The sequence below is a fragment of the Danio rerio genome, chromosome 11 (assembly GCF_049306965.1).
Source record: "Danio rerio strain Tuebingen ecotype United States chromosome 11, GRCz12tu, whole genome shotgun sequence".
Classification (NCBI taxonomy): Eukaryota; Metazoa; Chordata; class Actinopteri; order Cypriniformes; family Danionidae; genus Danio; species Danio rerio.
The window spans coordinates 86,422-112,500 of record NC_133186.1 but is presented as its reverse complement, the minus strand read 5'-3'; the positions used below and the strand labels follow the sequence as shown (position 1 = coordinate 112,500).

Sequence of the window (26,079 nt, the reverse complement as noted above, 5' to 3'; positions counted from 1 at the left end):
CTCCAGAACAGAAGTAAGTTCCATATTCAGGACAGAAGTAGATCCTGTCTCCAGGACAGCAGTAGATCCCGACTTTAGGACAGAAGCAGATCCTGTCTCCATGACAGAAGCAGATCACGTCTCCAGGACAGAAGTAGATCCTGTCTCAGGACAAAAGTAGATCCCGACTTCAGGGCAGAAGTAGATCCTGTCTCAGGACAGAAGTAGATCCAGTCTCTAGAACAAAAGTAGATCTTGTCCTCTACTATCTGTACGTAATGGTTAGACTGTTTATCAAACAAAATAAATCAAATGGGGAAACTGATTGGTCGGATCTGCTGTCCGTCAGATTCCTGAGCCAGTGTTCATACATTTAGACAAAATCAAACACCCTGAGCAGCTCAGCTCAGTCACAGTAGAGTGAGTTACCCCCAGATGTCTCCATGCCGAGGAGTGAATGACCTTCAGCAGAGTCTGTTCAGGAGAAAAGGAGAGCGTTCAGCTTTGGCATCATAAGTGTGGTGGAGCGACTGATCTCAGGTCTGCAGCTGTGGTCACTGTATTTCCCGCACTCACTCGTATCCAGTGTTCCTGATCAATGTGTCACGGATCGCTGAGTGATGATGTCAGCTGAGGGGGTGTGTGTGGTCTATTCAGGGCTCTGAGTGTGTGTGTGTGTGTGAGGAGGGGCGCCTGTGCACTTGTGCAGTCTGTCTTCAGCAGTCTTCAGGAGAGGATCAGACTGGAGCTGGTCATGTCTCTGTGGGTCGCCGCCGCTGTGCTCCTGTCCGCTGTTTTCTCCAGGACTTCAGCCTTTAATCTGGACACCACCACCATCCTCACCAAAGAGGGCGAGCAGGGCAGCTTCTTCGGCTTCTCCGTGGCTCTACACCAACAGATCACTCCAGAACCCCGCAGCTGGTGAGTCTGCACTGATCTGAGATCTGACACACTGCAGAATAACACACCAAGTCCACTCATCTCTGAAGCACTTTTCCAGTGAGTGTGTGTGAGAGCAGCTGGACACAGAGGAAGCTCCACTGAACCGGCATCAGTCCAGTTCTCTGAGTGGAGTTTAGCTGAGCTCAGTGTAGGACAGAAGCTGTTACAGTAAACACCGAGCGAGCGAGCGTCCGTGATCAGTCTCACAGGGTTACTGAGTGTGCTGTGCCCCGGCCCGAGTGTGAGCAGCTCTCTTTACTGTGTTTCAGTCTGATTAAAGGGCTCGTCAACACAGATGGACATGTTTAGCGTGTTCACACTTTCATCAGTGTCTTTCTTCTGTTCAACACTAAAGGAGATGTTTTGAAGAATGCTGAAAGCCAACATTATAAGATCTTCACACTTCAGCTCTCTCCTTCAAACCCACACACTTTAAACACTGCTGAGTCTCAGTGTTGGGTCAAATATGAACCGATCAAACCGCTGGGTTAAGAGTGCACTGGGGATTTACTTGGGGAAAAATAACACCAAAACAACCCAGTGGTATTGTCCATGTTTGACCCAATATTGGGTTACAAAAGCAACACAACATGTTCATCAACACACACACACACACACACACACACACACACACACACACACACACACACACACATGTAGTTTAGTAGATGCATTGTGGAATATGAGTGTTATAGAGAAGTAGAGCTCAGAATCAGTGTGTCATTCTGACGTAAACATGTGTGTGTGTGTGTGTGTGTATGTGTGTGTGTTTGAAGCTGATTAATTGAAGTGAACTAATTAATTATTATGAGTTGTTTGAGTTTAATGATCATTTCTGTTTCTGCAGTTTGATGTTGACAGCAGGATGGGTCATTCATTCCTGTCAGTGTTCGTCAATGAGTCATATCAGTGTGTGTGTGTGTGTGTGTGTGTGTAATTCTGTCCCCTGTGTGTGTGTTTATAGAGGAGTCTGTCTGTCTGCAGTGTGTAAAAGCAGCCTGTGTGTGTGTGTGTGTGTGTGTGTGTGTGTGTGTGTGTGTGTGATATAAGGTTACCCATGCGCTGTTTTAGCCAGGAGCTGTTAGTCGTCTCAGTAAGCTCTGTATCTGTGAGAGGTTTGAGGCTGTAGGAGTGTTTGTTTGCGCTGATCACTCCGATGTTTCTCGTCTGCAGGATCTGTGTGTGTGTGTGTGTGTTTCTCAGAGGCTTTATTGATTATCAGTGTGGTTGAGATGTCTGATGGACTCTTCAGTTGAACACTCAGAGCTGCTGTAGAAACTCTCTGCTGACTGAAGAGGAGCTGCTCACTGTGATCTGATCAGGGACATTCCCCAAATGTGTGTGTGCAGACCGCTGCAGGTGTGTGTGAATCATGTGTGCGGTGTGTGTGATGTGTTTCAGTGGTGTCAAGTGTATCAGGCTGTCCCGCTGGACTGTATTATTGATCTGGAGTGTGTCGCTGCAGTTTCTGTGTGTTTGCTCTATTTATACTCCTGTGAGCTCTGCTGCCCGTTATAGAGCCACCTGACCTCCGCTATTTACAGCTCAGACACACACACACACACACACACACACACACACATTCCTCTTCAACACTGAGGGACAGTTCTGATTCTACATGTGAACTCAAAATGATTAAGTATGGGTAGATGAACTGGTCAGTCCCCGTAACACAGTATTGGTCAGTTGGACCGCACACTGTTATATACGGGCTGTGATCGCGCTCACATCAGTAAATGCAGTGTGTGTTCTGACATTAATGAAAGAGAAATGATAATAGATCAACGTGTCATGTTAACAGAGAGGAATGAATCCTGCAGAGAGTGTCAGTATACTCCACCGCTCAACACTTCCGCCTCAGCTTTATTTATTCATGTAGTGTTTATTGAACATTCTCCTGTTGATCAGGGCGGTTATTAATGTTTATTAATGAGCCCAAACTCTTGACCAGTAGTGTGTATTAGCTAATGGAGCCTCCTCATGATGGAGCCTGACGACACACTGACAGAGGAACTGTTGAGCTGGGCCAAACATTGTACAGCGCAGTACAGGACATCACGACTGCAGGAATCACCAAGTGTGTGTGTGTGTGTAAGTGTGTCTGTCTGACTATATGTGTGTGTTTTCGTGTGTGTCTGTTTATCTGTGTGTGTGTGTGTGTGTGTGTGTGTGTGTGTGTGTGTGTGTGTGTGTGTGTGTGTGTGTTTTAGAGAGGGTGTGTTTCTCCTGCACCTGAGCTGTAGGAATGCTCAGCTCATGAATGCAGCAGTAAGTGTGTGTGTGTGTGTGTGAGTGTGTGTGTGTGTGTGTGTGTGTGTGTGTGTGTGATGTAGCGGAGGCCCGTCCACTCTTTGTGCTCCGCTCAGACTCCTTTCACACGGCGTCTTTATCATGCTAATCAGTTCCCAGAGTTTCTGGAGCACTAGCAGCACATCTAGGCGCCAACACACACACACACACACACACACACACACACACACACACACACACACACACACACACACACAGCTTCTTCAATCCTCTGTAAAGTGTTTTCTGTCTTGTTTAGTTTCTGGGTGAGCGGAGTGATCTGCACTGGGGTCAGCAGAAGAGTCTCACGTCAACATGGAAGACTAGACTATTCTGCTTACCAGAGTCAGATCATTCTGCTTGTTTTAGGAAGAAACTCACATCATTTTGACTCATTATTTGTGAAAACAACACTATTGTCTGCTTGATTTAATGTTGTGTCGATGTTAGAGACAGAAGCAGTGTGCAGTGCCCCATCAGCCGCTCAGAGGAGAACACACAGCGTATGAGCCGCTCTTCATCATCTGCTTTCAGCTAAACTCGTCTATCTGAGCGTGTGAATTATTATTCTAATGTAAAGCACTTATTATAATAACCTCCAGACAGCACTGAAACACTGAAATATAACCGTCAGACAACACCTACATGTGGAGAACCTGCAATGACCAACCAAGCAGAGAACTTTAAAGTCTGATTTATTTATTTATTTATTTATTTATTTATTTATTTATTTATTTATTTATTTATTTATTTATTTATTTATTTATTATTATTATTATTATTTATTATTATTATTATTATTGTTATTGTTATTATTATTATTATTGTAATTGTTATTATTATTGTTATCATTATTATTATTATTATTATTGTTATTGTTATTATTATTATTATTATTATTATTATTATTGTTATCATCATTATTATTATTATTATTATTATTATTATTGTTATCATTATTATTATTATTATTGTAATTGTTATTATTATTATTATTATTATTATTATTATCATTATTATTATTATTATTGTAATTGTTATTATTATTATTATTATTATTATTATTATTATTATTATTATTATTATTATTATTGTTATCATTATTATTATTATTATTGTAATTGTTATTATTATTATTATTATTATTATTATTATTATTATTATTATTATTATTATGGTAATGAACAGTGGCCCCACAGTACAGCGTGCAGACAGCAGTCCCGCAGGGTGTTTGTCATCATCAGCTGCTGCTTAGTAAAAATAAAACACACCTGCTCATAAGCGTCCCGCGCGCCCTGAAGACCGTCATCAGTGTGTTCACGTCAGATTCAGAATAAAGTTAGTCATGCATCTGCAGCTGATGGATATTACAGTAAATAAACCCTGACTGGACCACACACAACTGCAGACACACTAGCGGAATGACAGAACAACACAGATGCTCACAAACATTCTGCTGATATACAGTCATTCATTAGTGGAGTAGCATTCACATTACAGTATCCTTAACTCTTTATTATCAATGTGTGTGTGTGTGTGTGTGTGTGTGTGTGTGTGTGTTTCAGGCTTCTGGTTGGAGCTCCTCAGGCCAGAGGTGAGGGTCCCCTGCAGAGCCGGCGGCCCGGAGCCCTGTACCGCTGTCCTGTCACTGCAGAGCCCTGTCAGCGGGTGGATGTGGACGCACACGGTAAACACTGCACTACACCTCCATCTAACACACACTTCCCACAATAATCAGGACTTGCTACACTGCTGCACCTTTCTGCTTTGAGTGTTTCTCCTGTTTCAGTCCAAATATGTAAAAAATCTTAAACTGAGGAGCATTACTGTAATATTTCTCTGACTGTGGGAGACTCCAGCACACCAGGAGCAGCTGTAGACAACCCAACACCGCTGCAGAGGATCTCCTCTCGGCACTGTGAGGGTCTTTCCCCTCATCTGAAATATCTTCACTGAAGTGTGTTTTGTTTCCTCCAGAGAATCTGGACCGAGAGAACAAAGACAACCAGTGGTTTGGGGTCACGGTCAAGAGCCAGGGCGCAGGGGGGAAGGTGGTGGTGAGTGTGTCTTACACCTGCGGCAGGTAGATCAGACTGAACATGAGTTATTTACACTGAAGGTGTACAGTAACATCATGAAGGAGTGATAGAACTCCAGCTTTACACTGTGTTCCATCTGGAGTTCATCCATATGCCCTAATGCCTTCAAAGGGTTCACCCTCCAGAGTGACTGTGGGGGATTAGGGCATAGGGATGAAACACATGGAGTGTAGTGTGTGACATCCTAAGGGCTCTTTAAAGTGGCCTGTTTTGAGCACTCGGGTTTGGATCAGTACTTCAGCACAGAAGACATGATTGTTTTCATTCTAAAGTGCCCTTTATAGGGTGGTATATCGCATTTGGCGCGCACCGTCAGTCCTGCACTAGCATGCACTGGTTATTTTTGAGTAATACTAACGAAGGTAAAGCCTTTGTATGAACTCAGTAATATGCAGTCATACGCACACAGGTGACCGTGTCCTGATCTCTGTCTCTCTGTGTGTGTGTGTGTGAACACAGGTGTGTGCGCACCTGTACGAGCTCAGACAGCATGTGAATCAGTCGTTTGAGACTCGTGACCCCGTGGGCCGCTGCTATGTGCTGAGCGCGGATCTGACGGAGCGGGACGATCTGGACGGAGGAGAGTGGAAGTTTTGTGAAGGTCGTCCTCAAGGTCATGAGCAGTTCGGGTTCTGCCAGCAGGGTCTGTCCGCCAGCTTCAGTCCCGACCGCAACTTCCTGCTGCTCGGAGCTCCGGGGACGTACAACTGGAAAGGTAATGAGAAGAGAAATGCTGGAGGATTAATAGAGCATGCTGTAATGACACAAATATGGGGGATTTCTCTTATTTACACTCTGGAGATGCCCACGGTGAGAGGCGGCGGGCTGGTGTGGGCTTGCTGAGTTTTCCCTGGTGAATGACAGGGTTTCCTCGCCGCATCTCCAGGTCAGGGATGAGTCTCTCACTGTAGTTTGTGCCTCCGGACCAACAGCAGTGCAGAGTACCCACCTTCTCGAAGGACTAGCTTGTTCTACTGGGAGACCTCAACACCCATGTGGACACGACAGGAACAGCCTCCCTGATCTGAGTCCGAGTGTTCTGTTGTAGCATTCTGTACTAGTCACAGTTTGTCCATAACAAACCCCATGTTCAGCATACAGGAGTCCATCAGTGCTCTAGGCCAGCGGTCATGATCAACTCTCTGGTTGTTTCATCTGATCCTCAACCGTACGTCTTCGACACTCGGGTAAAGAGAGGGGCAGAGCTGTCCACTGATCAACACCTGATGGAGAGTTGGACTCGACTGTCAGAGGGATTTTTAACTCTCACCTGAAGAACTTTGACCACATGCAGAAGGAGGCTGGAGACACAAGAGGCAGGTGGTGAAACTAAAACTTGTGCCTTTCTGCCTCAAGGAGATTCTGGGAAACCGTTCAGTGCCTTAGCAAAGGGAAGCACTTCTACACCAGCACTGTTTACAGCAGAAGTGTGGAGACCTGTTGACCTGAACTGAGGATGTTGTCGGACAGTGGAAGCAATACTCTGAGGATCCCACTGACACACCTTCCATTGAGGAAGCAGAGACGGGCATGCGGGGGTGGACTCCTCCATCACCCATGCTGAGGTCACTGAGGGAGACTGAAGCTTCACAGAGGCACAGCAGCAGGTGGAGGAGATCCACCCTGAACACCTCCAGTCTCTGGATGTTGTGGGGCTGTGTTGGTTAACTTGCCTATACGATGGAGAAGACATTCGGCAGTGTCGCTTGTGGTGCTCTGGGAGAATGGGGTATGAGACACTCTGGTAAGGGCTGTCTGGTCTCCATGACCGGAGCGGGAGTTCACTTTGCATTGTGAAATTATGTGTAAAATTGGGCTGACACTGACACTTTTACATGTTTATCAGTGTTTTTTCCTCACTATTGGTCCAGTTGATGAACCGATGTGTAGTTTTTCTTCCTTCATGTGAACTCCTCCCTCTCATTATGTGTGTGTGTGTGTGTGTGTGTGTGTGTGTGTGTGTGTGTGTGTGATCAGGGCTGTTATTCATGGCCAACCCTGTAGAGGACGCTCTGGTCTACAAAACTCTGGAAGCATCCAAAAGCTCCTATGAAGACGTGGCCCAGAACAGCTATCTGGGTCAGTACACACACACACACACACACACACACACACACACACACACACACACACACACACACACACACACAGCATACTGAGCGCAGACTCCTGGTGTGTGCACGCTGAGGTGGGGTCAGAGGTCAGCTGTTCATCAATGTCCGTGTGTCCGCAGGTTTCTCGGTGGACTCGGCCACAGCACTGGTCAATAAGTCTGAGCTGACGGTGGTGGCCGGAGCTCCGCGGGCCAATCACAGTGGGGCGGTGGTGCTGCTGCGGCGGGACGGAGCACACCAGCTGGTACCCAAACACGTGCTGTGGGGAGAGGAGCTGGCGTCCTCATTCGGGTACTCTGTGGCCACGGCAGACCTCAACAGTGACGGGTGAGACCGGGCGCTGTTCTGTAAACCCCTTCATATCAATGGCTTGTGCTGAAGAGCACCATGGACAGCTCACAGTGTGATTATTCTACTGCATTGTGTTGATTATATGTTAGAATTGAGTTTGAGTTTTAATTATGGTTAATGATTTATTATTATCAGTGTGTGCACTCACAATAACTGCAGGATTTCTCCTCAGCTGGACAGATCTGGTCGTTGGAGCTCCAAACTTCTTCGACCGCAAGGCAGAGATCGGCGGGGCGGTGTACGTGTTCCTGAACCCGGCCAGCCACTGGGCCAGAGCCCGACCCATCCGCCTAAATGGGACATACGACTCCATGTTCGGGATGACGGTCAGCAGCGCCGGAGATCTGGACCAGGACGGTTATGAAGGTGAAAACACACACACACACACACACACACACACACACACACACACACACACACACACACACACACACACACACACACACACACACACACAGTAAATGTAAAACATCATGACAGACTGGTGCGGTTCTGCTCAGGGGTCTCCACACTTCTGCTGTGTGCTGTATATGTTATGACGTGTTGTTCTGTGTGTGTGTGTGTGTGTGTGTGTGTGTGTGTGTGTGTGTTTACAGACATCGCTGTTGGAGCCCCGTTTGATGGAGACGGAAAAGTGTTTATTTACCGCGGCTCATCATCTGGCATCGATACCAAACCCTCTCAGGTAAACACACACACACACACACACACACACACACACACACACACACACTTAGCATACAGTAACAAACACTCCAGCTTGATCACTGATTTATTAAGTGTGCGTGCGCGTGCGTGTGTGTGTGTGTGTGTGCGTGTGTGTGTGTGTGTGTGTGTGTGTGTGTGTGTGTGTGCAGGTTCTGGATGGGCTTAATGCAGGCGTGCAGCGCTTCGGTTACTCCATATCTGCAGGACTGGATGTGGATGGTAATTTGTACCCGGATCTGGCGGTGGGCTCTCTGAGTGACCAGGTGGTGCTGTACAGGTGAGAGCTGACCCTGGATCAGCAGGTGAACACAGGTGTGCTGGAGTCTGATCTTCTGTGTGCTTCCGCAGGTCTCGGCCGGTCATCCACGTGCTGCGGGAGATCTCCATCCAGCCGCAGTACATCGACCTCACCCAGCAGAACTGCGCAGGACAGCCCGGGGTTTGGTCAGAGCGCTTTTACACTCATCAGTGTTGATTAGAGCTCGCTGAACAGGCCGTCTGAGGCGCTCATGATGGTTATTTCCCTTTAGTGTGTGACGGAGAACACTGATCTACAGCTGGACTAAACACACCCAGTGTACAATACTGACATGTCAGAGATGAAGCAGATCCAGCAGGCTGTTCTCTCAGAATAAAGCCGGACAGGGTCATCAGCAGCACTGCTGTACAGGACTGAAGGGGTTATTCTGAGATAACAACCAGCTGGATGTGCTTTATACACACACACTGGACACAAACACAGCCATCAGACACTAAACACTGCTCTGAGCTGATGGAGTATACACTAACCTGTGCATTATTCATTTGAAGACGGCACCAGAGCAGAACAGCAAGGGCGTGTCCACAACCAACCAATCACAGCACTCCAGCTCCACTGGCCAATCAGAGCACTCTGAGCTACTTCAGCTGTGGGTTTATCTGGAAATAACGGCACACCTTAAAACGCTCATCAGCCAATCAGAATCAAGCATTCAGCAGAGGTGTAGAATAACATTATGATAACCTGTAAACCACAGCCAACAGACGGAGCCATCACCCTCACACGGCCTCGTTACACACGAGATGAGAACTGTGCCTGTGTGTGTGTGTGTGTGTGTGTATGTGTATGTGTGTGTGTGTGGTATTTGGTTAAATAATAGACCAGTTGGTGAAAGCAATGAATGACCGTGTGTGTGTGTTTGGTGTGTGTGTGTGTGTGTGTGTGTTTGTTGTTCTTTTAGTGTGGACGTGACGGCCTGTTACACCTATACTGCTTATCCAGACTCGTACTCTCCGCACATCAGTAAGACACACACACACACACACACACACACACACACACACACACACACACACACACACACACACACACACACACCGACACAAAAACAGATCTAAAGCTGGACCCATGCTCATGTGTATGTGTGTGTGTGTGTATGTGTGTGTGTGTGTGTGTGTGTGTGTGTGTGTGTGTGTGTGTGTGTCAGCTCTCGGTGTGCACTTTGAGGCAGACGTGGAGCGCAGGAAGTTGAATCTCCCGCACAGAGTTCAGTTCCTGGATCGTGAACTATCGGAGCTGGAGTTTGTGCACTCAGTGGAGGTGGAGCTGCGCGGACAGAAGCACCCCCACTGCCAGAACGTCACCTTGCTGCTGCAGGTGTGTGTGTGTGTGTGTGTGTGTGTGTGTTTTCTTGATCAGCAGCTGCAGAATGTGTGTTTGAGGTGTTAATCTGAGCTCCTGTGTGTTTTGATCGAGCAGGAGAACATCCGGGACAAGCTGCGGCCGGTGTCTCTGGCCATCACACACACCATACGCAGAAGCAGGCACATACACAAACACACACACTCTCACACACACACTCACACACACCATCAGCTCCACCCGGAGAACCAGCTGAGCCCTGTCCTCAGCGTCAGCCCCTCCAACACACTCTACTCTGAGGTACAGCACACACACACACACACACACACACACACACACACACACACACACACACACACACACACACACACACACACACACACACACACACACACACACACACACACACATCATGATTACTGTTCTTAAATGTTTTGAAAGTTGAGTGTTTCTCCTCTGGGGCAGCAGTGAGACTCTGGCTGCGTCTGAAATCACACACTTCTCTACTAAACAGTGAGGTAAAAACAGTATGCGAGAAGTACCCAGACGACGGACTACTTTTGACGAGATTCTGCTGTGCTCCTCCAGTGGATGCTACACTTTCCCATGATCACCCAGTTCACAGCTGAAGCGAGTGGGTCACGTGATCATGTCAAATGGTGGATGCAGAACGTCTGAGCCGCATTCATACTGCTGACATTCACACTATCTAGAGCGCACTCATCCAACCGCCATGCAGGAAATTCTGCGCTGTTTAATAGTGCAGGTGATGAGGAACAGGTGGAGAGGTGATCAGTGCAGAGGATTGTGGGAAGTGTAGTCCAGGTGAACAGCAGTGGTTGCTGCAGCTGGTGATTGTGTCAGTCTGATAGTCTCACAGTTCTGCTTGGTTAATCTTGAACGGGTCGCAGGTGAACACACAGAGGAGTGCTGACCTGTAGTACACGCGTGTGCTGATGCCTGAAGATGCTGTGATCTTTTTACCCGTGCAGATGAGATCATCACTGTTCAATGCACAACTTATCAAAACATTATTCCTGATTGTGTGCTGAGAGCTCGTGTAGTCTCGCTGATTGCCACTGTGTGAACACACCTGTGCAGGTGAACTTTGTGCGTGAGGGCTGCGGAGAGGATCAGATCTGCCAGAGTAACCTGCAGCTGAGCTACGAGTTCGGCAGCAGAGAGGCCAGCAGCTTCAGGGCCCTGCCACGGTGAGAACGGCCAGCAGAACACACACACACACACACACACACACACACACACACACACACACACACACACACACACACACACACACACATCCGTACACTAGATAAGACAAGCTAAGGAAACCTATCGCTATGTCATGATGATGAAGATGATGATGATGATGATGATCATGATCTGTGCAGAGACGAGTTTGGGGTTCAGGTGTTTTCGTTGTCGGACCAGCGGGTGGTGCTGCTGGAGCTCACGGTCACCAACACCCCGTCTGACCCGCTGCGCCCCCTGGAGGACGGAGACGATGCCCACGCCGCACAACTGCTGGTGTCCCTGCCACACACACTCTCTTACTCTGGGCTCCTCGGACAGCAGGTGTGTGTGTGTGTCTGTGTGTGTGTGTGTGTGTGTGTGTGTGTGTGAGTGTGTGTGTGTGTGTGTGTGTCTGTGTTTGTGTCTGTGTGTGTGTGTGTGTCTGTGTGTGTGTGTGTGTGTGTATGTGAGGGTGTGTGTCTGTGTGTGTGTGTGTGTGTGTGTGTCTGTGTGTGTGTGTGTGTGTCTGTGTGTGTGTGTGTGTGTGTGTGTGTGTGTATGTCCTCTTAATTCTGCTCTGTGTTCCCGCAGGTGCTGTGTGAGGTCAACCAGAATGGCTCTCAGGCTCTGTGTGAGCTGGGAAACCCTCTGAAGAGAGACGCTGTGGTATGACAGTCAGTAACACGTACACACACACACACACACACACAGACTCACACACTGAGCGTTGTCTGTTTCAGGTGAAGTTCTACCTGGTCTTGAGCACCTCGGCCATCAGCATCCACACCACCTCTCTAAGCGTGCAGCTGACTCTGTCCACGTGAGTGTGTTTCTGCTCCAGACCTGCGGGGGTGATGGAGAGCAGATGATGATGATGATGTGTGTGTGTGTGTGTGTGTGTGTTCATCAGGATCAGTGAGCAGCCGTCTCTGGCCCCGGTGTCTGCGTTTGCTCGGGTGGTGATCGAGCTTCCTCTGCTGCTCAGCGGGTCAGTGCTGACGACCAATCAGATCACAGCTGATCGTCACTGCTGATGCGCTCTCATGTGTGTGTGTGTGTGTGTGTGTGTGTGTGCAGTGTGGCTCGTCCTCATCAGCTCTTCTTCAGTGGTGCCGTCAGAGGAGAGAGCGCCATGAGCACGCTGGAGGACATCGGCAGCCCGGTGGAGTTTGAGTTCATCGTGAGTTTATCACTGCGCCCAGATCAGTTTCAGCAGCTGCAGATAATACACACGTGCTGCACACGGAGACCACACACTCTCATGTAAAGCTCCTCATTCCTAAATAGGGTTTCAGACATGCGTGAGTTTCCCGCACCGGGACTGCAGTATATCCGCCTGTTCAGTGCTGGTGTTCGGGAGTTTCCTCTTTCACCAACTTTCCCAAGATTCTCCTGCTGTTAGCGTGACACTCGGCTCATCACGTCTCAGCGCAGCCACTGCTTGAATGGTTTGGGTCTTGTGTTGACGTGTTCTGCAGAACTGTGTGGGACTGTCCCCCATTCAGGACAAGCATCCTCTGATCAAGTGGAGTGGAGCTGGACTCACTTTCAGACACTGACGAGATGCATAATGCTGTGTGTGTGTGTGTGTGTGTGTGTGTTCAGGTGTCCAACAGCGGTTTGTCTCTGCAGACGCTCGGCTCTGCGTCTCTGAATGTGTTCTGGCCGTACGAGCTGCCCAACCGCAAGTGGCTGCTGTACCCGAGCACCCTGCAGATGCTGGACCAGTCCAAAGAACAACACTGCCCACCCCAGGCTGACCTCAACAAACTGCAGCTCACACACACACACACTGACCAGGTGCTCGCACACACTAACCAGGTGCTCACACACACACACACACACACACACACACAGTGCTGACTGCAGCAGTGTGTTTTCTGTGCAGAGCCGCCGGTCGGTGCGTTCCCATCAGCAGGCAGTGTCAGACTCGTCCTCTATGGCTGCAGTGCCGTCTGTGTCTGACAGGAGGCGCTCTCTCACACTGGTGAGTGTTCTGGAGCATATGAAGAGGTCCAGCTGAGGTGCAGAGAAATACAGCTGAGTGTGTGTGTGTGTGTGTGTGTGTGTGTGTGTGTGTGTTTCAGGATTGCGCTGTGGGCTCCGCACGCTGCCTGCACTTTCAGTGTCCTCTGCAGTCGCTGTCTGGCACGATGCGCCTCCGGATCAAAGGTCACCTGTGGAACAGCAGCTTCATCGAGGTCAGACTCTACTTCAGTCCTCATTACCTGGAGGATAGAGCTCACACTGCAACTAAACACAGCATGTCAACATTTAATAAGCAGGATAATGTAGATCCAGCCGGTGGTTCCGGCAGAGTAAAGCCGGCCCGGTTTATCAGTAGCAGATTAATAAAGCGGTTATTCCTCACCACAAAACTGGACTATTAGGCATAGAGCACGCAGCTCCTGCCCTCTCTGAGGGAGCGAACTCTGCGGAGGAAAATCATTTGGGCTGCTAGTGTCCGAGGTCTGACCCAAACTCATGACCACAGGAGAGAGAGAGAGAGAGACAGAGAGAGAGAGAGAGAGACAGACAGAGAGAGAGAGAGCGATTGGCTTTCAGCTCAGCTGCTTCTTCAGCACATGGAGCGGTACATTGGCCCATTCCTGCTGCTACTTCACTGGTCCGTCTGTCACTGTGCTGGTCACAGGCGCCTCTGGGTCCTCAGTTTGAGTGATCTGTGAGTCCACCGCTGCGTCCCGTCTCTGCTTCCTCAGCAGCCTGTCAGTGGGATTTCAGGAGACCCTCACAGTATTCCTTCCACTGTCTGCAAAATGAGTCTAGGGCATGGGGGGGCGGGGGGTGTCATCACGCAGGGCCCTTTCGTCTGCTATGCCTGTGGACATCATCTCCAGTGGAGGTCAGCAGATCTCCTATTCAGTGTTGTTGTGGAGCTGCTTCCTCTTCCAGTGGAGCAGAACGGTGTGCCAGAATAAAGGCCAGCTGATGATAGGGATGGTCTCCAGAACTCTTCCCAGAGTTTTCAAGGTTAGGTGAGGTAAACTCTATTGTCCCAGTTAGGGAAATGTTTCTTGGGCTCAAGCTCTCTCTCTTCCCCGAGTGCCCTAACTCCAGCACACTCAGCCCGTCAGTCCCCGTTACCCCCAGTGTCCACCAGCAGGTTCAGGACAGGCCCCACAGCTCCTCACGGCAGCGTCTCTCTCTCTCTCTCTCTCGGGTCTGTCCTCCTCTGTTAGCAGACTGGACTCCAGCAGGTGTTGATGAGTGGACAGCTCTGCCTCTCTTTAGCCAAGTGTCCAGGACATACTGTCAGAGATCAGATGATAGAAGCACAATGTTGATCACTTTCCTCGGGCCTATAGGGTGACCTGCTGCCGTGGGCACTGATGGACACCCTTATGCTGAACATGGACAACTGTGACTGGAACTGCAGCGGCCCCTCACGACTCCTGGATAATCCCTCATCACTCTTTCAGGGTCCATCTGTGTTCTATGGGGAATAGCCGAACACCAGCCGCTCAGATGTGAACCCCAACCCAGGTCAGGATCCAGGGTCTGCTGTACCAGACAGCGTCACTGTCCTCAGTTTAGTTGTAATCATAAGGTGTTTTGAACCACACGTACAGTAACCGTGACCAAGGACATGTTTCAGCAGTGCAGGGAGAGTCAGTCAGCAGCTGAAGATGAAGAGTACTGTTCCTCAGCGTCGTCATCCTCAAATACAAATTACTGTTCGTTTATAAAGGATGCATCAAACTGACCAAGAGTCCCAGCGACAACCCAAACCCAAACCCAAACCCAAACCCAAAACACTTCTGCTTCAAAGTTCAGAGTTATTTTTATTCTTCTGCATATAGGAGTGATTTCTGAAGGGCAGTGTGTGTGTGTGTGTGTGTGTGTGTGTGTGTGTGTGTGTGTGTGTGTGTGTGTGTGTGTGTGTGTGTGTGTGTGTGTTGAACAGGAGTTTCCATCGGTCAGTGCAGTAGAGCTGCTGGTCAGAGCCAACATCAGCATCAGGTCCAGCATCAGACATCTAGTGCTGAAGGACTCTTCCACACAGGTCAGAACACACACACACACACACACACACACACACACACACACACACACACACACACACACACACACACACACACACGTAACGCACACTAACACAAACATACTTCCACATGTATACACCCACACATAAACACACACTGACACACACATTACTTTACTTGTGCGCTTGTGTGTGTGTGTGTGTGTGTGTGTGTCTGTGTGTGCAGGTGTCAGTGATGATCTACCCAGAGATCGGGCTGTCAGATCAGTATGGCGTCCCCTGGTGGATCATCCTCATCGCTGTCCTGGCTGGAGTGCTTGTGCTGGCGCTGCTCGTGTGTTTACTGTGGAAGGTATGTGTGTACCTGAACACACACACACACACACACACACACACACACACACACACACTGCACAGATAATGCACCGACTGGATGTTCCTATGTAGTGTAGCTGTTCCTGGCCATGGCGGTGCTGGTCCAGTCCTCCACGGTCAATAGAGTGTCTCGTCATGACCCGTAGACTGATTCGAGTCGTTTAGAGCTGTAATTCTCAGATTCTGCTCCTTCTTTCTTCGCTCTCCCTCATGTTCCTCACACCTCACTTCCTTTCCCACTCAGGAAGTAAATACGTGCTGTAAATGTCTAGCGCAGCATCAGGGTGTGACAGTATTAGTCCTACAGGAGTGTTCTCAGAAGTGCACACAGTAGATCAGGGTGGGCCACTTCATACACTCGTCTCTCATCATCTGTTAACTCTGTTCATCTCTGATGCTTTAACCACACTCTGCTGTTATTCCTTCTCCTTCCTCTTCCTCATCATCTTCCTCGTTATCCTCTACCTCTTCTTCTTGCTCTTCTTCCCCCTCTCCCTCCTCCTCTCGTGTGTGTGTCTGTTCTCTGTTGCCCTCTGCTGGATCAGTGTGGTTTCTTCAAGCGTGCGGAGCGGCAGCCGCAGTATGAAACGGAGTATCACTGCGCTCACCTGCAGCAGCAGCCGTCAGACGCCGAGCGGAAACACACCGAGCTGCAGTGAGGGCTCGTCACAGCACCTGCAGACGCTCACGGTACACACCTGCCCTGGGCCAACACACACACACACACACACACACACACACACACACACGCACACACACACTTGTACAGCACCTGCCCAGTACACAGAGCTGAGCCTCCAGATCTGCTAACTCCGTCTTGCTGCTGCTGCTGGGTTTGCTGTGTGTTTTCAGCTGGGCTCACCGTGTGTGTGTGCGTGTGTGTGTGTGTGTGTGTGTGTGTGTGTGTGTTTCAGAGTGATGATAATTATATAATATCATAATGCTGATAATAAACCCTCACGGCTCCTGGGCGGATAATCCAGCAGTGTGAACAGGAATGAACATCACAGAAGATTCTGATGGTTTCCGCTACTAATACCAGTAAAACAGACCCGAACCATCCCGTTCAACCAGTGAGAGCAGACGTGTGTGTTTCAGACACGTTCCATTAGGACATGTTGATTTTAAGATGCTAATAGAAGATGAGAAACGGCCCACAGCATCATTGTGGTTCCATCAACACTGATAGGATTTCCACCATGAGCATTATGAAGTGCTGGATCTTCTGTGATGCTCTACACTGTCACGGTGACGCAGTCTCAGGTTATGTTTCATTGGCTGTATCTGCATCTCCAATTGTCCAACACAACACGTCACATCCTCCTAGATCTAAAGTCTGCGGTTCTTTGGGAAATGATGATGGAGATCTGTTTTGCAGGCAGTGTGTCGGAGCGTGATGATGGAGATGCAGCATGGTGTGGATAATGAATGAAGGCATGCAGGGGTGGAGTGGGTTTGTGTTAAACTCTGCAAAGGAAACATCTTGTCTTGCAATTTTGTTTTTGCACTTAAGTTTTGGTTTCGCTTTATTTTGAGAGTCCACATCAGGTATTATTCTCAGTATAAATAATCTTGCAGCTGTGTGTCAACTAACTCTAGCCAGACTAATGGTGAGTACTGGGTTACAGCAGGAGATCCCAAACTCAGTCCTGGAGGGCCGCTGTTCTGCAGAGTTCAGCTCCAACCTCCTTCAATACAATGACCTGGAAGTTTCCAGTAAGAGCCTGATGAGCTGGTTCAGATGGGTCTGATTGGGGTTGGAACTAAACTTCGCAGGACACCGGCCCTCCAGGAGTGGTTAGGGTGAGTTGTAGTCAGTGTAATGTTGAGGGTCCATCAGAATAAGATGTTTTCAGATCATAAGCAGATGATAGTAGAGCTGCGGGGGAACATAGTGTGAGAAATCAGTTCTGGGTTTTTCCAAAAGTGCTGTAGTTACCAGCAGAGGGCGCTCTGGACTGCTGTTGGGCTTTTCTCTCATTAGGAGTTGAATGTAAACACACATCTCTACACTCTCAGGAATAGAGGGACAGGAGCTGTCACTGGGGCAGTACCTCTTTAAAAGATACACATTTGTAACCAAATAGTCCACAGTGGTACCCAAAAGGTGCATATTGGTACCTAAAAACTACCTTTGAGACACCATTATGGGCCCTTCAGGTACAAATATGCACTTTTTCAAAAGGTACTGCCCCAGTGACAGCTCCTGTATCAACACTCTAGTCATGTGTAGCTTAACTCTTTCCTAAATGTCTTGAATGTCATGTCATGATTATTTTAGATTTAGGTGTAATCAGAGTTTCTAAAGCACCGGCGCCACCTGCTGTTCAAAACTGACTGAAGAGAGAATCCAGATGCACACGGGAGATCTCAGCATAGTGTATCAGTTCAGAGAACATTTGGTCCCTCTCTGAACTGAGCAAAATGTACTCAGCAGCAGAGTTACAGTTAATGAGACAATGATGGGGTTAATTAAGTGTTGATTGAGCACTGATGATGAACACCTGCTGTTAATAAGCAGAAACAGAGAAGAGAAACACAAAACTACATCTACCTTCAGTCACAGCCATAGATTAAACAAACTGAAATAAAACACATCACATCTCTCAAAATCTCAGCAAAGGATCATTAAGTAACTCCACAAACAGCAGCTTTACTTATTAACAACCTGTTAGGCCTTATTTCTGCCACACCCTATGAAATTCCATACAGTGATAATATTAAGAATTAACTCTTTTTTTACAACAACATTAAAAAAAACACTTTTTGTGTTTAAGCTGTCACCATTGAGGAGAACAGCAGCTGCTTTACTTGGACTCTGACTCGATTGCTAACATTAGTTTCTCTTTGTTTGCCAAATAGTGTATTGTGGCAAATATTGTATAAAGAGAGCAGGTGTGCTCTGGATAATTGACTCTGTGATGGGTTAGTCACTGGTCAAATCAGTAAAATTTGTTTTCAACTATTAAGTTTAAATAATGTTGATTCACAAAAGGAGCACTGAATTAAGAAAGAGGAGCTCACCAATACTATTATCAGATCATGAAACAGATTGAACACCTGAAACACTGAAATCCCACAGACATTTCAAGAGTTCCCACTTAGATATGCTTGGCACTTATAGCAGGTTTGGCATGCTGTCCCGGGAGAGAACCCTGAGCTCGGAGATATTTGAGCCCAGGGCTCCCGCCCGGTCTAGAAGCATATCAGGAGAACCGAGATCAGGTAGGTCTCGATCGCTCCCCCTTTAGAAGGGTAGAAAAAGGAGGAGATGGGGTGGAAGGGGGGATTCTTCCAAAATGAAGATAGTGCAATGGGGAGAAAGTGATCCATTTATACTAAGCTAGGATCATTCTGATTGGATTATTACTGATTACGGATGAGTGGCCAGCGGTGCACAATCATATCACGTGCTCCTCTCGAAATTAGTTTATGAAACTTCACTTCAAGAGTTCCCACTTAGATATGCTTGGCACTTATAGCAGGTTTGGCATGCTGTCCCGGGAGAGAACCCTGAGCTCGGAGATATTTGAGCCCAGGGCTCCCGCCCGGTCTAGAAGCATATCAGGAGAACCGAGATCAGGTAGGTCTCGATCGCTCCCCAAAAAATGCCTCTAGCTCGGGACAGCAGCCGAGTATTTCAAAGAATTTCCCCCAAAAAGCTAGAAAGTTTTTACTATATCCGGCTGCTGGATATAGTAATTAAGGAATGAAGGAAGAGTAGGGGGCTCCAGTTGGAGCAAAGTTTGAAACTGACTCCTGTGGAAGCCAGAGCGGGGGAGGGGGTTGGGTGGAGACTAGTGAAGGGGGGCCATAAGGGGTGGGCGGGGTTGGCTCATTAAGAGTCAAAAATGCTCGAGGAACACTCCAAACAGAGATAGAGCAGGGAAGTGGCAGCGCTATATATAAATATATATGTATATATGAGAGAGTATATAAATATATATATATATATATATATATATATATATATAAAATGGGATAATCTAAGGCCTGGAGGGGGTGAACAGGAGACTTCTGAGTCAGAATGGGCGCTGCGGGAGTTGGGTGCAGCAATTTTTTATTTTGCCATCTCTAGCAGAAATCGTGAAGTGTGATTTGGGCGGTGGAGATTTCTGCTAGAGGGTGAGTGGCAAGTTTGGCCAGACTCTTGCTGGAGTCGATGCTCGTGGAACACTCCAACTGGAGATGGAGCGGGGAATGACAGCGCTCTATATAAATATATATCTATAAACGAAAGTCCATAGATATACATATATAATGAGTTTCAGTGGCCTGGGGGGGGCAGTGACTGACCCCTGCGGGGGTCGGCGCCCGGGGAACAGGGCAAGCTGGCCTACTCTAGCAGGAGTCTGGGAAAGGGGATTTGGACAGTGAAGACTCCTGTTAGAGGGTGACGGGATAAGTTAGGTGCTCGAGGAACACTCCGTTAGGAGATGGAGCGGGGGAGTGACAGCGCTATTATAAATATATATCTATGTACAGGTGTATATAGATATATATATATATATAAATAAAGATTGCTAAGGCCTGGAAGGGACGGTGAGACGACCCCTGCGGGGGTCGTAGCTCGGGGTAACACTTCTGCGGAAGTCAGAGCTTCAGGGGGGGCGGGGTCCGGCAGGAGTCGGGAAATGGGAGGGGGCTGTGAAGACTCCAGCGGAAACGGCCAGGGTGGCGGGGTGACGGGGGGCTTGGATGAAACTCCAATTACCTATGTGGCTGGGGGAGGAAACTGAGTGTTACTCAGGCTAGAAGGAAGAAAAAGAAGAAGGTGGCTGGGTCACACCCTCGCCCTTGAGTGGATGTGGGATTATGGCTGACAAGAGCCATCTGGGCTTCTTTGGGGGGCCAGTGGCTGGGACGCATGTCTTGAAGGCATCAGGTGACCACCTTTCTAGGATCTGGATTTGTTGCTGCCCTTTGTACTTCTGTGATGGCTGCTCATATTCTGAAACATAGTATACAGGAATAAGAGAAGTAATTCAACACCTTTAATACTTTTCCCACGCATTTAAAGACCTTATCACCATTTTCAATCAAAAAAGCTGGCGAGATTTATCTTACAGAATATTTACTAAATATTAAAATGTAACAAATGAATCCAACTAAACATTCGAATACAGACACATGTATATTAAAATCTAGCCGATTCGACAGGTTGTCACCTATAGAGCTGCAGACTGATAAGTGTTGCAGTAAACAAGCGGCAAGCTGTCAAACCTTAGTAGAATTTTACTGATTACGTAACTACCTAGTATCCTGATATTCACGGCTTGAATAGTCAAACTTTAGCATACGATGATACCTTGTTCAACAATAAATGTATTACCTTGTAAAGGAATCTAAGACTTTCTAATATTTTAAGCCCTCAAACTCCTCTATATTGACTTATCAGCCCCCAACACCTTCTGATACTCCGGAGACACCCTGTGTAAGAGTGACTGGGAGTTGATCTGGGGGATACCTGTGGAGCAAAGAACTGCTATAAGCATCTCTTAAATCAGAATCGTGTGACAGGGCGGTTGTGTCATCTATAAATGGGAAGAAGAGGGGGGGGGGTGCAGAAGGAGAATGAGGCTCGGCGGAGCGACTCTGCTATAGCGGAAGTACAAATGATAGTCAGCATTGGAGCGTTATGAGTGCTAAATATTGTCAATAGTGATATGAAGAGTAAATGGGGGGGGGGGGGTATATGTGAATATGGTATCAAGGGTGTGGGCTGTATAGGCAGAAAGTATCTTTGCGAAGAGTGTAAATGCATTAGGAATGGATGAAGAGTGTGATGGGTTGAATGAGGGCAGTTTCAGGAGCTGGCAGTCTTGAACTCTAAAATGAAAAACAAGAGAGAATTAGAAATGAAATCTTAGCAACATGGCACATGTACAGCAGACATGAATAATTGTATTGGCTGATATTCGTGGGAGGAGTCTTCATAAGTGTATGGATGATTGTGAATGGAAGCGCCTTTGTTAATGCATGTTCAAATACTTAATGTCACAATGTGCTAGGGTTGTAGAAGTGGGCATTTGTCCTCCTGCAGGGTGGTAATTAGAAGGAGAACTGAGCGTATGGGGCGTTTCTATGCTGGAAGTCCAGGAAACCTCTTGGAGAGCTGGTGAGATGATGATGGAGTGGAGTTTAAACCCCTTACTGATATAGAAGTTTTTTAAAACTCGAATGTATTTAACACAAAGTATAAGTATGAAAAGCTACTCCATGGCCAGAAATGTCCTCCTCTTGTTTGTTGCAGTCGAGCAGGAAATTGTTTTCTTACTGTCATTATAAACTGACTGACATTCAGGTGTATTGATATGAGAGTCACAATTGGCGTGATACAAAAGGGTTACTGCTTGATGTGTAGGTTGTCTATCACTTGCTGGGTAATACTCATTTCAGAATTTTTTTTTTTTTTTTTTTTTAATATATGTATATATAATTATTAATAAAAATGTAAATATATCAACTGCCTACATCAAACTTAAAAACGATGTTGCCACTTAATAGGAACTGTGTGAATGTAATGTTTATCATGGCTTTACTCCATCCATGATAAGTAACATGTCTGTAATCTCAACATGATTATTTGGCCAGAATCAAAGTCTCTGCACGCAGTCCATTCATGAATTTGTCGGGAGAGAAGGCGGGACCGTCTCCAGTTTTTGAAAGCTCATTGGATGGTGATACTTCCCCTTTAAGCTATTGGCTCCTTGGAGTCACGGTCAAGAGTTCAGAGTGCAAATGCCGGCGGCCATTTTGTAGATCAGATCGCTACAATGTTTATGCGTGAAAGTATGGCTCCACTCTCACCAGCAGCTGGTTTGGATATCAGTGCACCTTTTCATGGATGTATATCGACGAATGAAGGTGTTATGGAATAATGTTTATGGATTAGATTGCCTGGTCATTTGCCTTCGAACTATTTCAGCTGTCAGAATGTTATGGATCTGCTGACCAGCGGGAGGCTGAGAGGTGAGTTCTTCATTTAAAGCGTTCTATTCACGCTGATCTCGCCAGACTTCCCTTTAAGCATGCAGGTTACCGAAAGTGGACCGTTAACGTTAGGTGATCTGTGAGTTCGGCTTCTCTCCGGTGGCTTGAATCGCCGGCGTCATAAGTTTAGACGAAGTTGTGGCTTGTGTAGTGAAGGGCAGATGAAGTAGAAGATGGAAGAGTTGATATGCCGGCTTCTTGTGGGGATTCTGGCTCGATTGCTGGCGAGGCAGCTGCTGGAGTTTAGGGGAGAGCGGGGTTCTGGTTGGAGAAGTTGTTGTGGATTGTTTGTTCTTCCATGCCAGAAGGTTGAATGATGCTGAAGCGTAGTTTAAATGCTGGAGCGTTTGTAGCGGGAAGCATTCTTCCAAAATGAAGATAGTGCAATGGGGAGAAAGTGATCCATTTATACTAAGCTAGGATCATTCTGATTGGATTATTACTGATTACGGATGAGTGGCCAGCGGTGCACAATCATATCACGTGCTCCTCTCGAAATTAGTTTATGAAACTTCACATAGAATCAGCGTATGCTTCTCAACTATGGAGAGTTTTTTTTTTTTTCCTACAGTGCATGCTGGGAACTATGGATGAATGTCGTATGATTGTCTTAACATGCACTGCAGCCAAAAAATAAAAAACTCTAACCACTGTTGAGATGGATACGCTGATTATTGATGTCTATGTCTCTAAAGTGATTCAGTGTTCAATGTATTTTAGTATAACACCACAGCTGAGATACATTCTCTTGAAAAACACTGAATTTTGTTTCTTATATGATAAACCATCCTCTAACCATAATTTCTTGTACAATTACTTTTATCAGGAGTAATAATCCACACAGGACCAATCAACTTGATCACTTGTGCTCTCTTTATACTTGTCATTGCAAGAAAAAAAACCCAATGAACATTAGAAATCGAGTCCAAGTAAATCAACCACTTTTCTCCATGATGGTGACATCAGGCGAAGAAAAAAAAACGTTTTTTTTTTTTTTTTGTAAAATGTAAATAACTAAAACGGTTAATTCTCAATAAATCTCATGTGGACTTTTGTTAACATCTGACAGAAATAAAGTCAATCAGGTAACCAATGAGCGAAGCTGCTGCTGCTTCTTTTCTGTTTCTGCTTATTAACAGCAGGTGTTCATCATCAGTGCTCAATCAACACTTAATTAACCCCATCATTGTCTCATTAACTTTACCTCTGCTGCTGAGTACATTTTGCTCAATTCAGAGAGGGACCAAATGTTTTCTGAACTGAGGAAATTTTACTCTGAAGATTTTACTGTGTAGCAGCGCAGTAATGTACAGTCAACAGGCTGGACGCTGGGGTCAAAGGTCACTCTTCTCTCTCTCTGTTTCTCCTCAGTGTGGTTTCTTCAGAAGGGTTCGGCATGAAGATCAGGTTCCTCAGTATCAGGCGGTGAAGATCATGCGGCGGGACGCTCCACTGCTGGACGACACACTCATTCTGCACAAACGGCAGTGGGCGACACACTGGAGCCAGGGGTCCATCTGAGACTGCAGACACACACACACACACACACACACACACACACACTCATTGAAGAGGAACACACACTCATGTGGAGAGTTGACCAGCTTTCCCTCAGGATCTGCAGGCTGACAGGAGACGTCTGGAGTAGCGCTGCATCTGGCTGCAGGCTGATCCTCGGTCAGTGGATATTAACAGATGCAGGGTCGTCAGGGCTGAGGGATCACGCGTCTGCAGGAGCTTCCAGCATCAGCTGAACACAGAAGAGGATATTCTGCAGATGAACACTGGAGGTCTGCGGGTCTCCAGCATCTCCAGAATATCTGCTGTAGTGTTGATCAGATCAATGAAGCTGTGGAGATTAAATTGATGATGACAGAATAATATCTGGGTGAATTAACCCTTTCAGACGGTTATTGATGTGTAGAGGTGTGTGTGTGTGTGTGTGTGTGTGTGAACTCATGAAGCCGCTGCAGTTCTTCTGTTCTTCAGGCTTTTGGACATTGAGCTTTACTCGTCTGCTCTTCATGCTCTCCTCACGGCTTCATTGCCCTTTCGCACTGAGTTATATGAACATTAGAGTGTGTTACAGTATCCGTGAGCTGTTCCTCAGTGTTTTGCACAGGCGTCTGCCGCTCTGCTCTGATCATGTGCCGCTGTCTGCTTTATTTATTGCTGATGTTGATCTGAGTATGTTGTCCTGTTCCTCCATTGATCGGTCCAGTTCAGCAGATCCTCAGGACAGTATAGTGTTGCTCAGATGATGAGGAGTGTGTGTTCTGTGTGCTTCTGTCATGTGTCTTTGTACACTGAAATCAACAAGTAAAATGTTCAACTCTAGTTCAGTCGATCGCCTGCTTTACAGTCTTTACCTGTTCCCTGAACATGAATTTGTGAAGGTGATGATGATGATGATTGTTATGATTATTATTATGTGTTGAGGAAGAAGTTCCTGCATCTGTTCTCCTTCACTACAGCTTTGGCTGTTTACTCTCTGCTGTCCTTCCAGATCTGTCAGTTCCTGTTTTGTCCGCTAGATGTCGCCGTCTCAGTTCAGTTCAGTTCAGTCAGAGGTGAACACACACACACACACACACGAAGAAAACATCTGTGTTTTTCTGAAAGCTGCAGGACTGATTGGAAGCAGGTGAGCTGATCACAGCAGCTCCTGGAGAATGTGTGTGTGTCTTTCCCAAACTCCTGCCAGAGAGAAGCTGATCCAGAACTGATGAACTCTCTCTCTGTCTCTCTCTCTCTCTCTGTCTCTCTCCCTCTCTCTGTCTCTCTCTCTCTCTCTCTCTCTCTCTCTCTCTCTCTCTCTCTCTCTCTCTCTCTCATTATAGCTGCATTGTCGTTATATCACAGCGCACTGATTGATTATACTGATATATGGACATATTGAGCTAAGCAGACAGTAAATCTAGAGCAATGATATAATCGATTATTAAACAATATAATATAGAATGTATATGAAATATTGAACTGGTTTGAGATAACAGTAATTATTGTAGTGTAAGTGTTCCCACACTGATCCTCATCTCTACAGGTTTCCTCTGGATTCAGTGGTGACCGTGTGGTGAGTGGAGTAAACCTCAGCCGATATGTGTTTACTACAGTCAGCTGTGCTTTTACATTTTATAAGCACAGAGCTCGTGTATACAGGCTGTAATAAGTAGTACACACATGCTGTCTTTCCGGTTGTGTCTGTAGTAAATCATGGTATATTATGGTGTGTGGCGTTTCCAGGTGTGAGCAGCAGGGGTCGCCGGCGGGCGCAGAGAACAGCTCAGGGTTCAGGTGTGTCAGGCTGAAGCTGCAGCAGCTCGTGAGCCTTTCTGACCTTCACTGAAGTGCTTTAGTCAAGTGTTTATACGT

At 47.0% G+C, this 26,079-nt stretch overlaps 2 protein-coding genes across 3 annotated transcripts in view; one reads left to right on the top strand and one right to left on the bottom strand.

Moving 5' to 3' along the window:
* The window catches only part of nckap1l (NCK associated protein 1 like), a 125,328-nt gene that overhangs the window by 73,306 nt on the left and 25,943 nt on the right, over window positions 1-26,079 (bottom strand). The window lies entirely within an intron of this gene.
* Window positions 685-25,044, top strand: itga7 (integrin, alpha 7). 2 transcript variants are annotated; one of them, XM_073916158.1, is made up of 26 exons: window positions 685-900; window positions 4,776-4,897; window positions 5,188-5,267; window positions 5,769-6,024; window positions 7,287-7,388; window positions 7,543-7,750; window positions 7,947-8,140; window positions 8,371-8,459; window positions 8,632-8,759; window positions 8,831-8,926; window positions 9,703-9,764; window positions 9,949-10,118; window positions 10,221-10,403; window positions 11,205-11,314; window positions 11,495-11,678; window positions 11,928-12,002; window positions 12,077-12,156; window positions 12,247-12,324; window positions 12,414-12,516; window positions 12,942-13,136; window positions 13,225-13,323; window positions 13,424-13,537; window positions 15,262-15,360; window positions 15,566-15,691; window positions 16,260-16,404; window positions 24,079-25,044. In XM_073916158.1, the coding sequence occupies exons 1-25, from the start codon at window positions 734-736 to the stop codon at window positions 16,371-16,373; spliced, it is 3,234 nt and encodes a 1,077-aa protein (XP_073772259.1). In that variant the 5' UTR covers window positions 685-733; the 3' UTR covers window positions 16,374-16,404; window positions 24,079-25,044. The 2 variants fall into 2 exon arrangements, with proteins under 2 accessions (XP_073772259.1, XP_073772258.1); XM_073916157.1 differs by lacking the exon at window positions 16,260-16,404.

Excerpts from the sequence above, each read along its gene's own strand:
- itga7 (XM_073916157.1), top strand. The coding sequence starts at position 734 with ATGTCTCTGTGGGTCGCCGCCGCTGTGCTCCTGTCCGCTGTTTTCTCC. Across the intron at positions 6,025-7,286 it reads GGGGACGTACAACTGGAAAG|GGCTGTTATTCATGGCCAAC; the intron begins GTAATGAGAAGA and ends GTGTGTGATCAG. Across the intron at positions 7,751-7,946 it reads GCAGACCTCAACAGTGACGG|CTGGACAGATCTGGTCGTTG; the intron begins GTGAGACCGGGC and ends ATTTCTCCTCAG.